The following is a 23,589-nucleotide window of genomic DNA, read 5'->3' as shown; positions in this document are numbered from 1 at the left end:
CAAAACAAAAAGGTAGTGAGAGAATTCTGACATTACACCCTGTGAGAAAATTTTGTATCATAAATTTCACAAGGTATAAACCAATCCCATCAATTTTCAGAGTGTTTTTGGATCTTCCTTGTAAAAACAAAAACTATGGCCATGGGCATACACACGGCTAACAGAAATAGTCCTCCAAATTCTCCCAAGTTCTGTCTCAGGGGAGTATTTGTTAAGGTAATAGATTCTAATGAAAGCATGGTCCTTCTGCTTGTTCTCTACATCCGTTTCCTCCCTCACTCTCAGGGACTTTTCTTCTGCAATTATTTTTTCTCAGTTGACAAAAATGTGCACCAGGTTTCTCCTAGACGTGACTAAAGGTTCAAATTCTAACTATTTAACCAAAGTGTTTAATGTCACATTAATAATGGTGTCTACTTGGGTGGGTGGGTAAGCATGTGTGTATGGCAGAAGTAGGGGACAGCTTGGAAAGATGGGACAGGGGTGCAGACTTTACAGCTAGAGGACATAGATAGGAGACGACTACCTCATGCGAAGAGTTGACTCATTGGAAAAGACTTTGATGCTGGGAGGGATTGGGGGCAGGAGAAGAAGGGGACGACAGAGGATGAGATGGCTGGATGGCATCACTGACTCGATGGACGCAAATCTGAATGAACTCGGGGAGTTGGTGATGAACAGGAAGGCCTGGCGTGCTGCGATTCATGGGGTCGCAAAGAGTCGGACATGACTGAGCGACTGAATTGAACTGAACTGACATATATTTTAAAGGCTTTTTGGTTTTTGAAGCACATAACTATATAATCAATCGTATCTAATAACAGCAACAATAACAACATAAAATTTAAAAAAAAAATGTTCTCCAATCTCTATAGAATTACTAGAGCAGAGCTATAAGAGCTGTAACACCTAGCACAAGTTGCTGATTAAATCTATGTAAATTAAGACAGCATACTTCAATTGTGGTATTTTTCCATAAAATATTTACTAGAAATATTTTACTGCATTTAAAAAAATTTTAGCTTATGTTTTTAAATATTTACCAATCTGCCAGGTTAACATCAGCCATCTTTCCCCACGTGAATTATAAAGAGCACCAACCCAACTCCTAACAGCTTCAACTATGAAGGCCACTGCATTAGCTCAAGCATTACAATACTGCATCGTGATGCAGGCTTACCCAGGTTGGGACGCAGGAGGAAGAGTCAGAACATTGCTAGGGGACCCGGATGACCAGAGTGCCCTGCGTGGGCAACTGGCTAGGCTGTGCGGGTCAGGCTCCTGGGACCATGGGCATTAGGCCTTGAAAACATGAGGTTCTCTGTGTCTGCGAGGAAGAGCAACTGCTCTGGCAGCCCTGTTTTCCAAGGTCCCAGAGGCCAAGCGCCTCAGGCAACCCCAGAATGTGCCGTTATTGGCTTCTAGGGGGTGGCTCGCTCCTCTCTGCCAGCATCCAGGCCTTTAACGTGTCAAGCAACTGGCCCTTCAGTGGACCTGCCAGGAGGGAGCGAATTGGGAGAGCTTGTGGTCTCTCCACAGGCTGCACAGGCCCACTAGGCTCCGTTCAGGAGAGCTGTCCGGAAAGGTGGTTTACCCCGTCCACCGCCAGCTACTGTGGGCTGTCATGTGGACTTCATAGCGGAGAAGTAGTTCAGCTCTTCAGAAACAGGCTGAAGGCCCCAGGGCCTCATACAGAGAAGCAGATGCTCTGCAGAGCCCAGGCACGCTTCCAGGCCTTCACGTCCCTCCTGGTCGTCTCCATCTTAGCTGGCTGGGCCAACGCCACGGTGCAGGGCTACTTCCGGCTCTACATCTGCCTCCAGGCCTGGGGCTCACGCCTCGCTCTAGGTCTCTTCACCACCACCTACCTCCTCTGATGCCGGTCTGCTTCCGCGTCTATAGCCAGCTGTGCTCCGAGTGCAGAAAGTATCCCTAAGAGTCCGGATGTCCATGGCTTCAAGGCACTCAGCTTCGCTTGCTAGCGGGTGGACTCCTGAAGGAGGTCGTGATGTACATGCTGTGTGAAGGCTAGGCTGGCAGGACCCGAGGCAGCTGGCGATGCCCAGGCCTTTGGAAGGACCGAAACTGCTCAACCCTTCATTTGTGGCCAGAACACCTCTTAGGCCAAAAGATACTGTGCATCACCTATTCTGTGACACTTTGTGAAGATAATTTCAAATGTATTTGAGCACCATTATGTCACCCTGCTTATTTAACTTATATGCAGAGAACATCATGAGAAACGCTGGGCTGGAGGAAGCACAAGCTGGAATCAAGATTGCCAGGAGAAATATCAATAACCTCAGATATGCTATGCGGATGACACTACCCTTATGGCAGAAAGTGAAGAAGAACTAAAGAGTTTCTTGATGAAAGTAAAAGAGGAGAGTGAAAAAGTTGGCCTAAAGGTCAACATTCAGAAAACTAAGATCATGGCATCTGGTCCCATCACTTCATGGGAAATACATGAGAAACAGTGGAAACAGTGGCTGACTTTATTTTTCTGGGCTCCAAAATCACTGCAGATGATGACTGCAGCCATGAAATTAAAAGACGCTTATTCCTTGGAAGGACAGTTATGACCAACCTAGACAGTGTATTAAAAAGCAGATTTTTTTATTTTTATTTTTGTCAACAAAGGTCTGGCTAGTCAAAGCTATGGTTTTTCCAGTAGTCATGTATGGATGTGAGAGTTGGACTATAAAGAAAGCTGAGTGCTGAAGAATTGATGCTTTTGAACTGCAGTGTTGGAGAAGACTCTTGAGAGTCCCTTAGACTGCAAGGAGATCCAACCAGTCCATTCTAAAGGAGATCAGTCCTGGGTGTTCATTGGTAGGACTGATGTTGAAGCTGAAACTCCAATACTTTGGCTACCTAATGCAAAGAGCTGACACATTTGAAAAGACGCTGATGCTGGGAAAGATTAAGGGAAGGAGGAGAAGGGGACAACAGAGGATGAGATGGTTGGATGGCATCACCAACTCAATGGACATGGGTGTGGGTGGACTCTGGGAGTTGGTGATGGACAGGGAGGCCTGGCATGCTGCGGTTCATGGGGTCGCAAAGAGTTGTACACGACTGAGTGACTGAACTGATACACAAGGAAGACAGATCAAGAGTTTCTGACAAAGCAGGTACCCAGATCTCATTCTGAGGTCCACTTGGCCCTTTCTGGGCCAGCAGGTGTGGCCCTAGGGAGATGAGGATACCCAGTGGGTGGGAAGGCTCTACAAGCATCTTGCCCTTCTCTGCACAGGGCAGGCTTACTTTCCTGGCATCGCATTTCAAAAACCCACCCGATGAATAAAAGGAGACCCTGCTGGGGGGTGGAAGGGAGCGTTCAAGCAACTCAATGATATTCTAGAGCATTCATACGTTAGTCAGGCATGACTTTGCATATGATACTTCACAAAAATCAATATTTTTCAAGTGTTTTCTGTTTTAGAAAAGCTCTGTTTCAATGCTTTTGTAAAGAAGAAGAATTATTACATACTGTTTTTCTAGTGAAGAAAATATTTTAAGGATTTTTGCCATTTCTGAAGTAGAAGAAAAGTGCTGGCTAGAAAGCACTGGGTTGCTTATTGTGGCTGCTACAATGCCTCACATCTCTAGAAATCTTCGAAATGAAACTTCAAATACATCACATTTATAGTACTATAGTATATCTCTATGAAATGAGTCAGGAGCGGGGAGGAAGGGGCTGAAGAGGCTAAGGGACTTGTCCAGGATCACAGAGTCAGCATGGAAATGAATTCTTAGAGTGAACCTTTACTGATGCACTTTGCTGATGACATCTGACTGCAAGGCAGAGAGAATGGCTTCTCCAAGTATGGAAATGAGTTCATGTATAAAAGGTTGATCAATGATCTTACTATCAGGGAGACTTTCCTACTCAAAATACATCTTTCCAAAGTCTCTGTTCAAACTGAATTGAATCTTGTAACTTCTCTGCCTTCTCTCTAGTCATCATTTTCCATTAGGCACCACAGAAACAGTGCTTGGAGACTACAAGTTTTCCAAGAGTCTAAGAAAATGTCAATGGGAAAAATAAATTATACTAAATATACGAAAAAATAATCACAAAATTGAATTAAACATTTCATTCATTGTCTACAAAATGTGGCCTTATATCATCTTCAAATACAGTCCAACTAACATGATTATGTATAAAGTACACTTTCATGTCTGAGAGAATCCCATGGACAGAGGAACCTGGCAGGCTACAGTCCATGGGTTTGCGAAGAGACACGACAGTGTACATGCACATGGGCACGTTTTAAAAGTGTTTGATATAACATGAAGCACTTCAAAGAGTATCTAGAATTTACAGAGAACCTCTTCCCCAGGCCTACCTGGAGACAACTACTCGTCTGTCAAATGTCAGCATTAAGGGCCACTTTCTCTGAGAGGCTGTTTATTATTCGGCATTTCTGCTTACTCTAGGCTAAAGAGGTAAGCACTTATTTCTCTATGTCCTGATGATAATTTGTTCATATTATTACTAGTTTACTATAGTTTTTGATGGTTGGTTGGTTGGTGTGCCTGGATTCACGGACCAGGAATTACTCATCTCTATTCCCAGTTACCAGGAACTGTGTGAGGGTGTGGTAGGTGCCCCATTGTTCTTGATTGATTTATATTCCTTTTCTGTGAAGATGCTAGAGCATCTGAAATGCTGCCATTACAGTTATGCTTTTGGGGAGGCACATATGCTTATAAAATGCACATAATCTTGGGACTTATATTGGAGTGTTTTCCCCAGATCTTTTTGTATACCTAATAGTTTTTCCTAGGACTGGGTAGACAAAATGTTAGAATATATTTGATCATTTAACTTTTCCTTAAAGGATGACAGCTAGCCTGAAATTTCCCCCAAATGCTCTTTGCCTCCATTTTCTTTCTCTGTTTCTTCTATCCATCATAATTTTTTCCCTCTTTACTCTTTCCATTTTGGAGCTATCAATACAAGTTTTAGCTGAAATCAATTATCTTAAAGGTTATTTTTATAACAACTCTGAAATCTCAAGCTTCTCTTCTATATAAATCTTCTCTTAATTTACTGATATTTCTAGGATGTTTGTTTTATCTTTTAGTAGAAGGTGGGAAAAAAAGAAACAGAGTATGCTTATCCTCATACTTAATATTTTTTACACTTACCCATTCTTGATTAATTACAATGATACACTGCAGAAGTCCAGCATAAACTGGATCATTTAATGCATAATTATACCTTTTAGATGACTCTCAGATCTATTGCTGTTATTTTCCATGGGCTGTAACTGTTATGTACCTGAACAGAATTAAGTTCCCATCATCCTATGTCATGGAATATTATCTTATGGAAGATGAGAGTGAAAAAGGAAACTAGTTTGAGGAGAAATTGTTCTTATAATAGTAGAAGTAACACTTTGGGAATGCTTTGAGTTTCCTGAAAGACAGAAAACTGCCAGATGCCACTATTAATTCATGTAAAAAATAAACTCCATTCTACAGATGATGAAACTGTTTACATAGTAGTGAATCATGCCACTTGAAGAGTAGGTTTTCAAGAAATGTTGTATCATACACTTGGTAACAAAATACTGTTCCTATGCTTAACTTTCTTCATATAACAGGGATAATGGATAAAAGGGTAAAAACAAAACATCATAGCATTGCTTCATTTTAAACTTTATCATATGGCATATAGTTAATGAGATGTGTGTTTTTCTGTAAGAGTAACTGTTATTCAAGACAGCACTGAATTTGTGTGGCTGAATTTTTAGAAATAACAGTAACTTGAAATTGTGATTGGTTTAACTCCAAATAGTATCAGAATTTCAACACAGAGCCTGAAAAAAAATCAACATCACCTGTATCTCCAAAATATTTAATTGAACTGTACACTTGACAGCTTAATTCCGTTGTAGATTATGAACCTTTGCCTCCCTTTTAGATTTTCTTTTTTTAATACTGTTGATAAACTACTGATGTGCTTTCAAGATCAAAAAGCTTGTTTATCAGAGCTGCCTTCCAACAAAAGTATTTCATGGAGCTATTTTATTGAGTCCAGGGGAAGACTCAGAATAAGAGAATGAATGTTGAGCCACTGAGTGACTGATCTGATATGGCAGAGATTTTGGCAATAGTCAGAAGCCAAGCATGCAAGATCAGTTTCATAACTATACTTTGTGGCTGGTCTTAGATAGGTTAAATCATAAGCCTTATAAAATTAAGATGATATTATCTACTTCAAAGAATGAATTTACAAGTTTGATGCTACATGGGAAGGCACTTTTAAAGTGCAAAATTACACAAATTTTAAATTCTAGATTTTCCCTTAACTCCGGTGGATGATTTGTTTCTGTTGATCCAAATAACTTAAAAAACGAATAGCAACAGAACTGTCATTTATTGAGGCACTGTGTATATATTATTTAATTGCCTACTAAAGACTTTATGAGGTAACTAGTATTGAGTAAGTGAGTAAGTGAAGCCTCTCAGTTGTGTCCGACTCTTTGCGACCCCATGGACTGTAGCCTACCAGGCTTCTCCATCCATGGGATTCTCTAGGCAAGAATACTGGAGTGGGTTTCCATTTCATTCTCCAGGGAATCCTCCTGACCCAGGGATCGAACCCGGGTCTCCCTCATTGAAGGCAGACACTTTAACCTCTGAGCCACCAGGGAAAATAAAGTGAAAATGAAGTTGCTCAGTCATGTCCGACTCTTTGTGACCCCATGGACTGTAGCCCACCAGGCTCCTCCATCCATAGGATTTTCCAGGCAAGAGTATTGGAGTGGGTTGCCATCTCCTTTTCCAGAGGATCTTCCTGACCCAGGGATCAAACCCAGGTCTCCCATATTGTAGGCAGACGTTTTATTGTCTGAGCTACCAGGGAACTTCCAACTAGTATTATCTGCATTTAAAAAATGAAATCTAAATAACTCATTTAAAAAATAGCACGTGGATTTTCCCTTTTCATTTTCTCATTGTCCTGGAGCTAGAAACCCTTATTACCTACTGTTTATTAAATTCTTTACTGGGATATCTAGGTTATTCAAATTTAATATGTTTAAATCTAAACTCATTATTGTCCTTCCCAGATCAGGTTCTTTATCTTGCATTCCTAATTTACTTAACTATATTAATGTCTACTTAGTTCTAAATTGGGAAAGGAGTACATCAAGGCTTTATATTGTCACCCTGCTTATTTAACTTATATAGAGTTCAGTTCAGATCAGTTGCTCAGTCATGTCCAACTCATTGCCACCCCATGGACTGCAGCACACCAGGCTTCCCTGTCCATCACTAATTATCAGAACTTTATCAAATTCATGTCCATCAAGTCAGTGATGCTATCCAACCATCTCTCCATATTTCTTGAAAAACATTATACACATTTAGGAAGGTCAGTGACTCTAAGACTCTCTCTCTCAAAGAGAGCCAGAAATAGACATGTAATAGTAAAAATGATGAAAGTTGAAGACAATGAGACAATCTTGGAAGTAGCAAGAGAAAAACTGCTCATTATATTAAAAGGACCCTCAAGAAGATTAAAAACAGACTCTGGTATGGTATGGTAGAAACAAGGGAAACCAAAATGCACTGTTTGGTATAACAGTCAAAGTACTGAAAGAAAAAAACTGTCAGCTAAGAATCTTTCATCCAGAAAAACTATCTTTCAGAAATGAAGTCCAAATAAAGACTTTACCAAAGAAATTGAGAGAATCTATTTCTGGAAAATCTATTTCTAAGTTTTTCCAGAAAGAAATCCTAATTACTTTTTCAAGTGAAAAGCTGGTGACTTCAGATGGTAATTTGAATACATGAGGAAAAAAAGAGTACCAGAAGACATAATTATGTAGTTGTAAAAAAGAAAATAGATGTACATATTTTTTTTCCTTATTTTAAATGATTTAAAAAGCAGTTATATAAAATATATACAAAATCTACTCCTGGACTTGTAAAGAAATGTGCCAATAACAGCATAAAGGAGGTGAGTGGAAGTAAAGGTATTTTGGGTTAAGAAAAGGACTAGATCATAGAATAATAATTGTGGCAATGTATTTTGGGGTCTGTAATATTAACAGACACAATGAGTATAAAAATAATACTTCAATAAAAAGAAAAGAGAACAGAGCTGTATAGGAATAATATTTAGATATAGATGGTAACCCCCAAGCAACTGTCAGAAAAACAACCAACTAAAAAAAATGTAGTGAAAAAGTCATTAGAGAACTTAAAATTAGATAAGTGAGATGAAATGAAAAAATTTCTAAAAGTATATGAACTACTGATGTTGACTCCAAAAAATAACAGGCAACCTGACTGGACCTATAATATAAAGAGACTGAGGAAAGAGTTTCTTTAAAAATCTACACAAAAAAAGTCCAGACTCAGATGACTTTACCACTAAATGCTAACAAACACTTAAAGAAAAGGAAACAACCATTCACAAATTCTGAAAATTAGAAGAGGAAAGAACACTTTCCAACTCCTTCCATGAGGCCAGTATTACCCTGACAACAAACTCAGACAATATCATTATAAGAAAAGAAAAATACAGGTCAATATCTCTTATGAACATAGGTTCAAAAACCTTCAACAAACTACTGCTGTTGCTGCTGCTGCTGCTAAGTCGCTTCAGTCGTGTCCGACTCTGTGCGACCCCATAGACAGCAGCCCACCAGGCTTCCCCGTCCCTGGGATTCTCCAGGCAAGAACACTGCTAGCAAACCAAATCTAGCAACATAAAAAAGTATACACTATGACCACATGGAATTTATCCCAGGAATGCAGGGTAGATTCATCATTTTGAAAACAGTACATTATATCAATGTAATAAAAAATGAAAGTTACATAGTCATCCCATTAGAAGCAGAAACTGCATTTGACAGACCTAATAACTTTTCATAAAAAAGGGATTCAACAAGTTAGGAATAGAAGGGATCACGCTCAACTTGACAAAGGCCACAAAAAGCATAGCTAATATCATAGTTACTAATTAAAACTCTGGACACTTCTAAGAACAGATAAACAAAAAATACCCTTCCTCACTATTTCTATTCAACATTGTACTGGAGGTTTTAGTAAGGACAATTAGGGCAGGCAAAAGAAATAAAAGCCATCCAGATTGGAGAAGTAAAACTATTTCTATTTGCAGATGACATAACTTTATCTATAGAAAATCCTAAATAATTCACTAAAAAGAATTAGACTTAATAAATAATAAAATAAATAAATGAACTAAAAGAAACAATCAGAACTAATAGACAAGTTGTTGTTCAGTCACTAAGTCATGTCTGACTCTTTGTGACCCCATGGACTGCAGCATGCCAGGCTTCCCTGTCCTCCGTTTGCAGAATACATGATCAGTATACAAACATCAATTTGATTTATATTGCAGTGAACAATTCAAAATGAAAATTTAAAAATCCTTTTATGATAGTGTCAGAAAGACTAAAATACTTAAGAATTAATTTAATAAAAGAAGTATAAATCTTATACTCTGAAAACTACAAAGCAATGATAAAACAAAGAAAATGTAATAATTGGAAAAATTCCTTATTCATGGATCATAATATTTTTATATGGCAAAACTCCCCAAACTTATCTATAGATGCAACACAATCACCATAAAAATTGCAGCTAACTTCCTTATAGAATTTAACAAACTAACTCCAAAATCCATATGGAATTTCTGGACACCCAGGTTTAGCCAAAATAATTTTGAAAATACCAAAAATAGAAGATGCATACTTTCCTGTTTCAGAAGTTATGGCAAAATTTGAGTAAGTGACACAGTGTGGTATTGGCCCAAGGATAGACAGATCAATGGAATAAAATTCAGAGTTCAGGTACAAACATATGGTTTATAGGTTTATAAACCCATATATGGTCAACTGCTTTTCAACAAGGGTGTCAACACTGTTCAATGGGAAAACAATCATGCTGTCAATAAAAATGGCTAGGACAACTGAATATCCATTTGCAAATGGGATTTGGTCCCCTTCCTCACACCCTATATGATAATTTACACAAAGTGGATTAATTGAAATACAAAAACTAAAGCTATAAAAGTCTTGGAAGAAAACACAGAGATAAACCGTCATGACTTTAGATTTGGCAATAGATTATCAGATATTGACTGCTCCAATAGCAGGAACAAGACAAAAAATAAATGAATTGAATTTTATCAAAATTTAAAAAAAAATGTGCTTCTAATGATGCCATCTGGAAAGTAAAAAGGCAACCACTAAAATGGCAGGAAATACTAACAAATCATGCCAATATTGTTGACCATGAGAATGGAACAAGAATACTGAGAAAGAGTTTCTGGCATCTTCATGCCCATTCTAAACATGAGGTAATGATAACTAACGGCTATATGCCTTTGAAGTCTGCTGGGAGGGGTTGGTAGGTGGGGGGAAGAAAGGTTAGGAGAGTAGCAAACAAACCGAAGTCCTAATTAGAATAAAAACCCAACACAACAGAAGCATGGCAAAAGAAGAGACATGCTCATTTCCAGGCATAAATAATATTTACTTTAGTCTCTGCTAGTCTACATGTGATATCCAGCATTCTATACAAAATTATCAGACAAAAAGCAAAAAGAGCTAATCCATAATTGAGGTAATCAGAAAATCCAGTTTCAAAATGACCAAGATGTTAAAATAATCTGAAAATAGAATTTAAAATAATGATAATTAATAAGAATCTTGCAGAAAATGTTGATAATATATGAACAAATGAAAGATTCAGCAGGCTGAAAGTATTTAATCAAATGAGAATACTAAAAATAAAATATACAATGACAGACATAGAGAATTCCTTCAATGGGATCATCAGCAGTCCAAGCACAACTAAGAAAATAAATTTGCAGGGACAACAATAGAAATTGGCTTCTCTGGTGGCTTTACCTGCAATGCAGGAGACCCAGGTTCAATCCCTCAGTCAGGAAGATCCCCTGGAGAAGGAAATGGCAATCCACTCCAGTAGTCTTGCCTGAGAAATTCCATGGACAGAGTACATGCTACAGTTCATGTGGTTGCAAAGAGTCAGACATGACTGAGAAACTAACACACACAATAGAAATTATCCAAAGAGAAACTCAGAGATAAAAACTGGTAAAAACCCAAAACAGAATAGAGCATGCATAAACTTCAGGATATTATCAAATGATCTAACATATATGAAACTTGAGTCTTAGAAGAAGAGAGAAAAAAAGAGCTAGAATAAGAAGATGAAGAGATATGGCCATAAAATTTTCTAAAATTTATGGGAAAAAAAAGACACAAATCTATGAATCTCAAAGAACCTCTAAAAGAATAAATTCCCCCAAGCATACCCACACGTATTAGAGTCAAACAGCTAAAACTCAATGATAAAGAAAAAAATCTGGAAGCAAACAGAAAAAATAAACAAAAGATACATTACACAGAGAGGAACAAAGATGATAATTTTATTTCAAGGTTGACGTGCATTCTAAGCTCTACATAGCAATCACTTGAAAATAATATAATAATTTAAATTCTCATAAATATAATACAAAAATTATATAATCTCTGGAATAAAAAGTGCCCCATATTTTAAAAAAATCTTAATTAATGAAGACTGATGCTCTCTTCTTATAAAACATTTGTTCTAAGTTTAAAGAATATATTTTAATATAAATGTTTAATCCTCAGGTCACTAAACTTCATCTGTTTTCTCTCTAAAAATTAAAATATAAAATAACTGGGATTAATCTAGTAAAGACAAGGACAAGGTGGACAATATTTTGTTCTATATATGCTCTCAGCACCATGAAACATAGTAGTAAAAGTTTAAAAGTATTTTATTCTAAGCAACAAGCAATAAGATGAAATCTTTCACTTTCTATTCCTTAACAATGGTAAGAAAGATAATAAACTTGCGTAATAAAATCACCTTCCAGGGTACATGTTTCAAAATAAACCAGACAGAGTGAAGAGCCCAAGGTAATAAAGAGGAATTTTAAATTTGGAACTTTTAATGGTAAGAAATAACACTGTTTATTTGTTCCTAATATGTTTTACTTTGTTTTCATTTACTCTGATATTTTGGATTCAAAACCATTGGTAAAATAGAATATTAAAACAAAACCAAAAACAGTTGAGTTTTTAATCCTAATATAAGCCTTCTTATTTTTTCAACTTCCAAATTACATTCATGCTGTAATACGATTGATAGAAACACATCAAGCACTGGCCGTTTTCTTGCATTAACTGAACTACGTTCATTCTAATCTTTGGCTTGGTAATGGTTTATGCACTGCATGCGAATGAGCAGCCACTGGGCTGGTTTTCTGACATCTCCTCCCATCCCCCTTTCTTTCTTTTCAGATCTGCCTCTAGATAATGCAGTAGATGAAAGCTTTTCAGAAGCAGCAACATGCTCATTGTCTTTCTAGTCATGGTATGATAGAGAGTGACGAAGAGCAACCAGAGTGTTTGGAACAGCTACAATAGTATCTATTATGCATCAGTCATAGAAGGACGAGCTGAATTGTGTGGAATTGATATGTGCCTATTGTGGAAGCTTTTTCTGTAACATCAGATAGAAATAATCATTCTGAGGCAGGCTTTCCTGGGAAAGACATCCTCTGTCTTTTGGACGTGCGTTTTCAGTATGGTAGGTGGTGCTGCGGTTAATGTAAAGCACATCAAATGAGTAATTCAGTTTGGCTGTGGCAATACTAAATGATCAGCCATTGGGATGTATAATACCAAGCATGGAACTGGCACTCTTTTGAATTAGAAATTATCTGTTTTCATATTTATATCTGGCAAGCACCTTAAGTGTAAAGAAATGCAAATGGGTATCTGCCAAATAGGTACCCATGAAGAGCAAAATGTCTAGTGCTCTTGAGAATCTTGAAATTCATTTTCAGGAATCTCTAGGTCATAAAAATCCTACTTGGCACAGGCATAATTTTCTTGTCTTTGTATTTTAAGGCACCAGATACTTTGTACCATTTTCTCCTAACATAATTTTAATTGAAAAATGTTAAATATTTTATTGTATTTAACCTTATAATATATCTTGTTATGATCTACTTCATCAAATGACCTTCAAAAAGTGAAATTCCAGGTCTTTTTCTAATAAAAATTTGCCAGGAGATTCATTTTGTACAAAGATGTAGAAATTTATTTTAAAAAATAGGGGGATTATTGTAGTCTTATAGGTAATACAAAGACCCATACATTTTTTAATAGGCACATTATTAAGAGTGTAAATCAACCAGTTTTAAATTTATAGTTTCTCTATAAGTTCCTTCTATTTTTCACATGGAAGGGAAAAATCTGCCTCTAGTTTGTCACAGTGGGTTTTCTTGAGGAATAGAACTGTGCAGACAGAGAGAAGGTCACTAAGAATTTAACCACTAGAAGTGGCCCCTGTCTTGGCTCAGTTGGGTGGGGGTGGGGAGAGAGAAATTCTTTACATGATAACCATGCTAAAGCTGTCTTAGATTTGGATAGACAAGCGAGGTTAGCAAAAGAAAGGATTAGGGTCTCCATCTTATGATTTAACATGAACCAGAATGATATGATCTCTCACTGTCTCTTTTTCTCTCTCTCTCTCTAAACCCACACAAACACACACACACACACACATCTATATACACCCGTCTGTATTCTACATCCATATATCTCTATCTCTACATTGTTCTTAAGTGCCTAACGTGCATCAAAGGTTTCTTCATCCCATCATTGCAAAGTTTTGTATTCTATTGCATGTTGTCTGACATGAGGATAAAATTATACGTGAGCATGAGTATGCTACTTACCTACCTGAACAGAATTCATGCCACTTAAATGGATACATTTCTTCCTTATTACAGCTGGGAAATAATTATACTAATTTGTGGCACGCTGATATAAATTATCATTCTTGATATTAATGCCATTATAATGTCTAGTTCTATCATAAGTCTGTTTTAATTTGGTACTAAGTGACTTCTACTTCTTGAAAATTGTAATCATGAATAATATTAAGACATTTATTTTATTTATTGTGTTTCCAAATTTAATACAATTTAGTACTGAAAATGTTTACATCTGAAACAAAAGTAAGGCCATATAAAATGATTTTTAAGGAACAATATATTTCCAAATCTTCACCATGAAATGTTTATTATGGAAGTCAGAGTTAAGTGAAATTGTGTTCACTGGGAACAAACAATTTGGTAAAGAGGACTTGTGTTCTTCTAAATTAAATCTATGCAAAATTTGGCAAATATATATTTTTTGTGATTCTTTATTTTAAGGAATTTCAATAACTTCATTCAGTGTTAATTAACCGTCTGTGAGTTTCATTTTTAAAAGTTGCTAAAACTAAAGTTTCTAAAAGTTATCCAAGCTGCTCTTACAGTCTGTTCTCATAGTACAGAATGCTTTCTGAAAATCTATAAAATAATATTTTATATGACTTTAATGATATTTGTTAAAAACTTAACTTTTATTGATATTTTCAACCCCTAATAATGGACAGTATACAGAATGCATCTATAAACAAGAATGAAGGAATTACTAGAAAGCAGAAAGGATAGATTTTCTAATCCATTCTTGGTCTGTAATCATACGTCACTGTCTAAATCAGGATCTGAACTTTACATTCTTATTCTGTTATATTCTTAGCCAATTTTTAATGTATTTCCCACACCTATGATCTATGAAAAATGTAACAAAAAACCCTTGCAGATCCCATGTAACAACAGCACTGTTATGGACTGAAAGTTTGTATTCTCCAAAATTCACATGGCAAAGCATTGACTATAATGTAATGATGTTTGGAGATAAGACTTTGGCAAAGTAATTAGGTTAAGATGAAGTCATGAGGCTTGAGGCCTTGAAAAGGAGAGGTTACTTTCACTCTTCTCTTCCCTAACACAAGGAAGCAGTTATGGGATCACACAGAAAATGTAGCTGCCCAGTATCCAAGAGAAGAGGCCTCAGAATGAAACCTACTTTGCTGGCACATAGATCTTAGACCTCCAGCCTCTAGAAATAAATAAGAAATAACTTTTCTTTTGTTTAAGCAACTCAGTCTAAGGCATTTTTGTTACAGCTGCTCATGCTAACTAAGGCAAGTTCCAATTTATGCTTCAGTTGGTTTTCTTTGGTTGTTTGCAATAGAAACAGCCTGACCAACTTAAGCAAAATAAAGGGATATATTGGAAGGATACTAGGGAGCTCTCAAAACTGAACAAAAGAACAATCAGAACATGTGAAGGATTTGAAGCAGCATTGCTTTTTAGGGCAATTGAAGTAAGGGCACCATTTTTGTAGGCATTTCCAAAAGATGCCTCAGCTTCTGTTGCCTTCAGTCCAACTATCTTACATTTCCATATGTCTGTTTAATAGGCAGATTCCCATCAGGGAGAAATTAATTGGCCTGCCTGAGAGTTGGTAAGATTTATTATTCTAGTATATCTATTTTAAATTTATCATACTAGTTTCATTTAAAAATTTTGTTTGTTCAAGACATATATTCAGTTAGCCTTATATATTATTCTTATATCTAACTAACTTGTTATAGTATTTATAATGACAATTTTTTCCTCTTCCAATACTTTTATGTATATATATTTTTCTTTTTCATGTCTTATTTTCTCTCTAGGATCACTAGTAAACAGTTATTAAATAAAAAAAAAACTGGAAGGTGAAGTCAAGTGGGCTTTAGAAAGCATTACTGTGAACAAAGCTAGTGGAGGCGATGGAATTCCAGGTTAGATATTTCAAATCCTAAAAGACGATGCTGTGAAAATGCTGCACTCAATATGCCAGCAAATTTGGAAAACTCAGCAGTGGCCATAGTACTGGAAAAGGTCAGTTTTCATTCCAAACCCAAAGAAGGGCAATGCCAAAGAATGTTCAGACTACCACACAACTGTACTCATTTCACATGCTAGCAACATAATGCTCAAAATTCTTCAAGTTAGACTTCAGAAGTACATGAACCGAGAATTTCCAGATGTACAAGCTGGGTTTGGAAAAGGCAGAGGAACTAGAGATCAAATTGCCAACATTCATTGGATCCTAGAGAAAGCAAGGGAATTTCAGAAAAACATCTTTCTTGACTATGCTAAACCCTTTGACTGTGTGGATCACAGAAAACTGTGGAAAATTCTTAAAGAGATGAGGATACCAGATCCCCTTACCTCTCTCCTGAGTAACTTGTATGCAGGTTAGAACCAGACAGTTAGAACCGGACATGGAACAACGTACTGTTTTGAAATTGGGAAAGGAGTATGACAAAGCTGTATATTGTCACCCTGCTTATTTAACTTATATACAGAGTACATCATACGAAATGCAGGGCTGGATGAAGCACAAGCTGGAATCAAGATTGCCTGGAGAAATACCAATAATCTCAGATATGCAGATAATACCACTCTAATGGCAGAAAGTGAATAGGAACTAAAGAGGTTCTTGATGAGCGTTAAAGAGGAGAGTGAAAAAGCTGACATAAAACTCAGCATTCAAAAAACTAAGATTATGGCATCCAGTTCCATCACTTCATGGCAAATAGAAGGGGGAAAAGTGGAAATAGTGATAAATTTTCTTTTCTTGGGCTCCACAATCACTGTGGATGGTGACTGCAGCCATGAAATTAAAAGATGCTTGCTCCTTGGAAGGAAAGCTATAACAAACCTAGACAGCATATTCAAAAGCAGAGACATCACTTGCCAACAAATGTCTGTATAGTCAAAGCTATAGTTTCTTCAGTAGTCATGTACAGATGTGAGAGATGAACCATAAAGAAGGCTGAGCACTGAAGAATTGATGCTTTCCAATTGTGGTGCTAGAAAAGACTCTTGAGAATCCCTTGGATTGCAAGATCAAAGCAGTCACTCTTAAAGGAAATCAACTCTGATTACTCATTGGAATCACTGATGCTGAAACTGAAGCTCTAGTACTACCTGATGCAAAGAGCTGACTCACTGAAACAGACCCTGATGCTGGGAAAGGTGGAAGTCAAAAGGAAAAGGGACGACAGTGGATGAGATGACTAGCTAGCATCACTGACATGAATTTGAGCAAGCTCCAGCAGATAGTGAAGAACAGGAAAGTCTGGTGTGCTGCAGTACATGGGGTTGCAAAGAGAAGGATACACTTTAGCAACTAACCACCAACAACGTCTTATTTTCCCACTGGGAAAACTAGTAAACAGAAAAAAAAAAAAAGCTAGAGAGAGAAACAAAGTTTCCTATTCTTGATCTTTTTTTATGCTGGCATTTTTTCATTGGCTCCAAATTATATATTGACTGCAGAGATAATGCTAATTTCCTCAGCTGATTTCTTAGTAACACAGCTTTAGGCAAATATTATAAAACTCTAAGGAAGCTGTCTTGAAAGTGGCTAAAACCAGGCCTATAGAAATAAATGTTTTTAAATTTAGAAAAATAAAAACCTCTCTATTATTGCTTCCACATTCTAGAGAAGAAAATGTGTTCTTTACTCTCTCAGAATGTTTAATGACATGTATCCGTGAATTTTTGAGTGGATCCTTAAGTATCATAATCATTCATTTATGCTTTTATTTATTTGCATCCTTAACTGATTCATAGAGTTCTTTAATTCAAGATATGGCATATAACTAGTTTCACTGAAATTTCACAAAGTGGGTGCTTGTAGAAAGTGGTGCTTTTTCACTTCTAATTAAAGAGCAAGTTCTTGAATTTAATGATTACTTATTTTAGAGACTGAACCCTTGTGTTGGTTTTCTAGACACATCAGCAATGAAACTCCAAGCATTTTGAAGGTTGATACAAAAAAAAGCAGAATAACATTAAGACTCACAAAGCAAGACTTCCCTAGTAGTCCAGTGGCTCCCAATGCAGGGGGCCCGAGTTCAATCCCTAGTCAGAGAAATAGAAGCCACGTGATACAACCAAGAGTCTGCATACCACATGTAAAAGATCTCTCGAGCCACAGCTAAAACCCGCCACAGCCAGAGAAAAGACTCACAAAGCTTTCATTGTTCACAGTGAAATATATACTTGAAATCTTATTTTTTAAAAGACTTTTGGAAAACAAACTCAAAGTCCTTTTATGGATTTTCCCTGGTGTTTATTTTTAAGAATAAAGTTTAAGACTGCTTGTTGCAGAAGACATTGCCATGAATATCGTAGTTGGTTTACCTAAAGTACATGCCCTTAAATGAAAAATACAAGGCAGTTATTATTTAAAGGATTCATGAATCTTTAGTTCTCAGTGTGACAAATGTGAAAAATGACTGACAGTCAAGAAGATGAAAAGGGAAAAGCAAATTCTTACATGATTTTTTCAAAATGCCATCTAAATGCAGAAAAAATAGGCAAAGATGATATGAGTATAATATGTTATATGCCAAGAAAGCACTGTTAAAATATGCTACTTTATCATACATATTTGGTAGTTTGCTTACAGCTAAACATGCTTTGTCTTATTTAAAACTTATCATTATACTAAAATTTGGCTGCTTCTAGTTAAAATACATATACCAGTAAATATTTTCAGTGCTTAGTAGATTTATAGAGATTACTGCTGTGCTATTTATAGGGAAATATTTCAAAGCTGTTCTAAGCCACTGCTGTTGGAGAGAACTTCATGGGATGATGGAAATGTACTCTGTGTTGACCAAAACAATTGTCACAAGCCACATGTGGCTATTGAGCACTTGGAACATGGCTAGTACAACAAAAGACACACATTTGCATTTAATTTTGGCTAATTTAAATTTCATATTAAATATCCACATGTGGCTAATATAATATACACATATTTCCACATTCGTGATTTTAAAACACATAAAATAAGAACAGTATTTGGCAGATGATTAGTACTTATCAGTTTGTTATTAATGTTGCTATTGGCTTAAAGTATATTTTGGGAAAGAGCAGGTTGGTCACATGAATCCAATTAACAATAAGATGTTGTCTTAAATATGTGTGCACTCAAAGCCCTAAGAATCTATTAGCACTACTCATTGGTATCCATTCTCCTGACATATACCAGCTTAAAAAAAAAAAAAAAAACTTTCAACAGATTCTCTTTCCTTTGTGAAATTTTAGATGATTTAAAGCTGAGTTATGTTATTCGTTGGCTCTCTATACTTCCTGTTGTCCCTCTGTTTTTTTGTTCGTTTTTTTTTTTTTTTTTTTTGCTTCCTTTGTTTCTTTTAAAAATCACAATGATGCAAATTTGGACTTATATCAGAAAGTTTTCAGTATGCAAATAAAAATAAAAATTTTTATTTCTAAATCTTGCATTAAATTATGAAAACAACATAAACATTTCTACCTCTTCTACTTACTGGATAAGAAAAATCAGTTTCATTCTTTTAGCTCCACAGAACTGCATATGTATTCGTTGCTGCTGCTGCTGCTAAGTTGCTGTAGTTGTGTCCGACTCTGTGCAACCCCATAGACGGCAGCCCACCAGGCTCCCCTGGCCCTGGGATTCTCCAGGCAAGAACACTTGAATGGGTTCCCATTTCCTTCTCCAATGCATGCAAGTAAAAAGTGAAAGTGAAGTTGCTCAGTCATGTCTGACTCTTCCTGACCCCATGGACTGTAGCCCACCAGGCTCCTCCGTCCATGGGATTTTCCAGGCAAGAGTACTGGAGTGGGTTGCCATTTCCTTCTCTATGTATTTGTTAAGACTTCACAAATATTTGACTTATACATTTTAACGTGTGTTTAACTTGCTCCTGAAGAAAGTTTTAAATACTTTTAAGAATATCTTAACTTCTAGTCTCTGTAGATTTTCTAGTCTCTGTCATTAGTCTCAGTCAGAAGCTACATATATGTCAGGAGTTTCCTTGATACTCCAAAGAAACAAGCCAATTTAAATTGGACAGTCATTTTTATTATCTCTTTTGCACTTTTGCTATATTTTTCATGTAGTAGCTTTGAGACCTTTACTAAAACTATACCTGAATTTTAATTTACTGCTTCTTTAGGAAGTTAGATAAAAATACTGAATATATCTGGATGATATTTTTAAGCTAAAATAAATGCAACTTCCAAAAATGTATATGTCCCACAGTGCCATGAACCAGAGAGTAAAGAACAACAATTCAACAATAAGAATGGCAACTGATCTTCTCCTATATGATTTTTTTTCCTAAGTTCAGAAATTTTGGTGTTAGTTGGAAAGCAGCACTTAGAAAAAGATATTCATAGAGAGCAAAACAAGACTGCAGTTTATGGGATTCAAAAATTAATTTCCATAAAATTTGAGATTAACTTTATTGTAAGTTTAATGAAAAGTAATATTTCTCTCTACTGTGTACTCTCACAAAGGGAACTATGTTGGTAGTAGAATTTACATGGGGCTCAGAAATGGCAACCCACTCCAGTGTTCTTGCGTGGAGAATCCCAGGGACGGGGGAGCCTGGTGGGCTGCCGTCTATGGGGTCGCAGACTCAGACACGACTGAAGTGACTTAGCAGCAGCAGCAGCAGCAGCAGCAATGTCCCAAACATAGCATGAGGATTGAAACTTGTGAACAAGAATCCTTGCTGAAGCCATAGAGCTGTCACAAGAGCTACTGAATCCACATACTGCAATTACTGAAGCCCATGAGCCTAGAGCCCATGCTTCTCAACAAGAGAAGCCACTGCAATGAGAAGCTATTGTAGTACAACTAGAGAGTAGCCCCTGCTTATTGCAGCTAGAGAAAGACTGCATGCAGCAATGAGGACCTAGCACAGCTGAAAATAAATAAATTTAAAATAAAACTTTTAAAGAATAACAAAGCAAAGAGATGCCCTAGTTCCCAATTTCCTGATTTGTTGGCTAAAAATGCCACATTATTTAAGCCATTTCAGTACGGAAGTTTTCAGTTACTTACAGCCCAAAATGTTGTAAAAAACCCCCAATACTTTAAAGATGATACTGCATTGAAGTTATTTTAAAATATTGGCTATAATTCCTTGTGCTGTGCATCCTTGCTTATTTATGTCACTGATAGTAGTTTGTGTCTCTTAATCCTCCACCTGCTTCTTACCCCTCCCTTCTGCCCTCTCTCTTGCTGGAAACCACCTGTTTGTTCTTTCTAACTGTGACAGTTTTTCGTTTTTGTTTTTTTTTTGTGTTTTTTTTTTTTTGTTGTTGTTGTTTTTATATCCATTGGTTTGTCTTATTTTTTAGATTCCACATATAAGTGATAACATAGAATATTTGTCTGTCTGACTTATTTCACTAAGTATAATACCCTCCATCCACATTGTTGCAAATGTAGAATCTCATTTTGGGGGGCTAAGTAATATATATATATACACACATATTCACACCTCATATCTTCTTTATCCACTCATCTGTTGATGGACACTTAGGTTGCTTCCATATCTTAGCTATTATAAATAATGCTGCTGTGAATGCTGGGGTACATATGAAACACCAAGTTTCAAATTAGTGTTTCCATTTTCTTTGGACATATACCCAGCAGTGGGATCACTGGATCAAATGGTAGTTCCATTTTCAGTTTTTTGAGGAACCCCCCATACTGTTTTCCATAGTGACTGCACCAATTTACATTCCTACCAACAGTGTATTAGGGTTCCTTTTCTACACATCCTTGCCAACATTTGTTACTTGTAGACTTTTTTGATGATAGCCATTTTGATAGGTGTGACGTGATATCTCATTGGGGTTTCCATTTGCATTTCTCTGATGATTACTGATGTCGAGCATCTTTTCTTGTTCCTGTTGGCCATCTGTATTCTTCCTAGGAAAGATGTCTATTCAGGTCTTCTGCCCATTTTTTAAATTGCATTGTTTCCTTTTTTGATATTGAGTTGTATGAACTGTTTATATTTTTTAGATACTAACCCCTTATTTGTTAGGCCCTTTGCAAATATTTACCATTCAGTAGATTGTCTTTTCATTCTGTCAGTAGTTTCCTTTGTTGTGCAAAAGTTTTTAAGTTTAATTAGGTTCCATTTGTTTATTTTTGCGTTTTTTTTTTTTTTTTTGCCTTATGAGACAGATCCAAAAAATATTGCTATGATTTACATAAGCTTGCCTATGTTCTCTACAAGGAGTTTTAAGGTTTCAGGTCTTACATTTAGTTCTTTAATCCATTTTGAGTTTATTTTTGTATATGGTGTGAGAAGATGTTCTAATTCAATTCTTTTATAAGCAGTTGTTCACTTTTCCCAAAACCACTTACAGAAGAGACTGTCTTTTCTTCACTGTATATTTTTGCTTCCTTTGTTGCAGATTAATTGACCATAAGCGTGCGGGTTTGTTTCTGGGTTCTCTATTCTTTTTAGAAAAACAAGGCTTCTTAACATATATTTTAGCATTATTTTTATATCTATGTAAAGATAGATGTTAAATGATGATTTGAATGAAGGAAAGTTCAAGATGATAATTTATCATATTTTTTCCCCAAATACAGAAATACCTTTTATTCATGGTTATGTTGATTAGGATTATTATATTTGTCCACCCACTCCTGCTGGTTTGTAGTCAGTTCAACTTTATTTCTAAGCTCAATGGAATATAAATAAGCTTCTTAAAACTTCTTTATATTCAGGATCTGAAACAATTTGATTCGTCCTTAAAAAATAACTATAATAAAGTCAAAAGAAAACAAGAAACTTAAGTGGGACATTTTATTAAAATATTCAGATATATAATGAAGATAAAGTTCTAATTCAGATTCCATGAAAACATTCAAAATATTCTATAAGAAAATTTATTTGTAACTGTAATAATTAGAGTGGTATTCCAAATCCCTTCCAGTTTTACTATTGAATAAGATGAGTTTCTATCAGATTTCACAGACTGGATATGAGATCAGATTTAATCCTTTTGTTTTCTTTCTTTTTTTTTTTTTTCTTTTGCCATGCCATGCAGCATGTGGGATCTTAGTTCCATGACCAGGGATCAAACCTGTGCCCTCTGCAGAAGAAGCGCAGAGTATTAGCCACTGGACCACCAGGGAAGTCCCAGTCTTGATGATCTTGATGGCACTATTTGAGATGATTAGATATAGTCTCCAGTCTTCCTGATACTGTGTCATATAACGGATTTGAGAAGGAGTATATAGAACTCTAAAGAAAAACACATCGAAAGAGTTATGATTTTAGACTTTAAAATAAGAGACTTTTTTCCAGATCATGCAGAATGCAGTGAGTTTTTAATGGATTTTCACTGGAGTAATAACTAGCGCATCTGTGACTCCTACTTCAACACCTTAAATCCAATCTGCCTGACACAAGCCTCTTCTTGGTGTGTGCCCAGCATCCTTTGAGCAAAGGAGCCACCACCTCATCCTCACCTCTAGTGCGATGGGGGAATGCAGTGGCCAGGATCTTGACTGCTTCTTTCTATGGCACTGTTTTTAAGTTTGTTACTTTAATTATAGTTAGTTTAAATAAAACTAAATAAAAATATTCACAAAAAACAACAGCCAAACGGCTTTCAGCTGGGAGAATTATATTTTGCAGTATATATTAAAAAATCTAAAACATGGAAAGTTGTATAGGACAACCAACATGATTTCCTCAGCAAGTAAATTGCAAGGGGAAAATAGAAAACAAAATCTAGAGATTAAAAGAGACTAGAGACATGTCTGGAGAAGGCAATGGCAA

The 23,589-nt window shown here is 36.3% G+C and overlaps 1 protein-coding gene across 1 annotated transcript in view; it reads right to left on the bottom strand.

The window, feature by feature from the left end:
* Nucleotides 1-22,968: 22,968 nt before the first annotated feature.
* Nucleotides 22,969-23,589, bottom strand: part of MALRD1 (MAM and LDL receptor class A domain containing 1) — a 590,849-nt gene continuing 590,228 nt past the window's right edge. The window contains exon 40 of the mRNA XM_068987706.1: nt 22,969-23,049. Within this exon, the coding sequence (XP_068843807.1) occupies nt 22,969-23,049 (81 nt within the window). The remainder of the gene's footprint in view (nt 23,050-23,589) is intronic.

The sequence above is a fragment of the Capricornis sumatraensis genome, chromosome 15 (genome assembly GCF_032405125.1).
Source record: "Capricornis sumatraensis isolate serow.1 chromosome 15, serow.2, whole genome shotgun sequence".
In the NCBI taxonomy this organism is placed as follows: Eukaryota; Metazoa; Chordata; class Mammalia; order Artiodactyla; family Bovidae; genus Capricornis; species Capricornis sumatraensis.
This window is presented reverse-complemented; position numbering and strand designations above follow the sequence as displayed.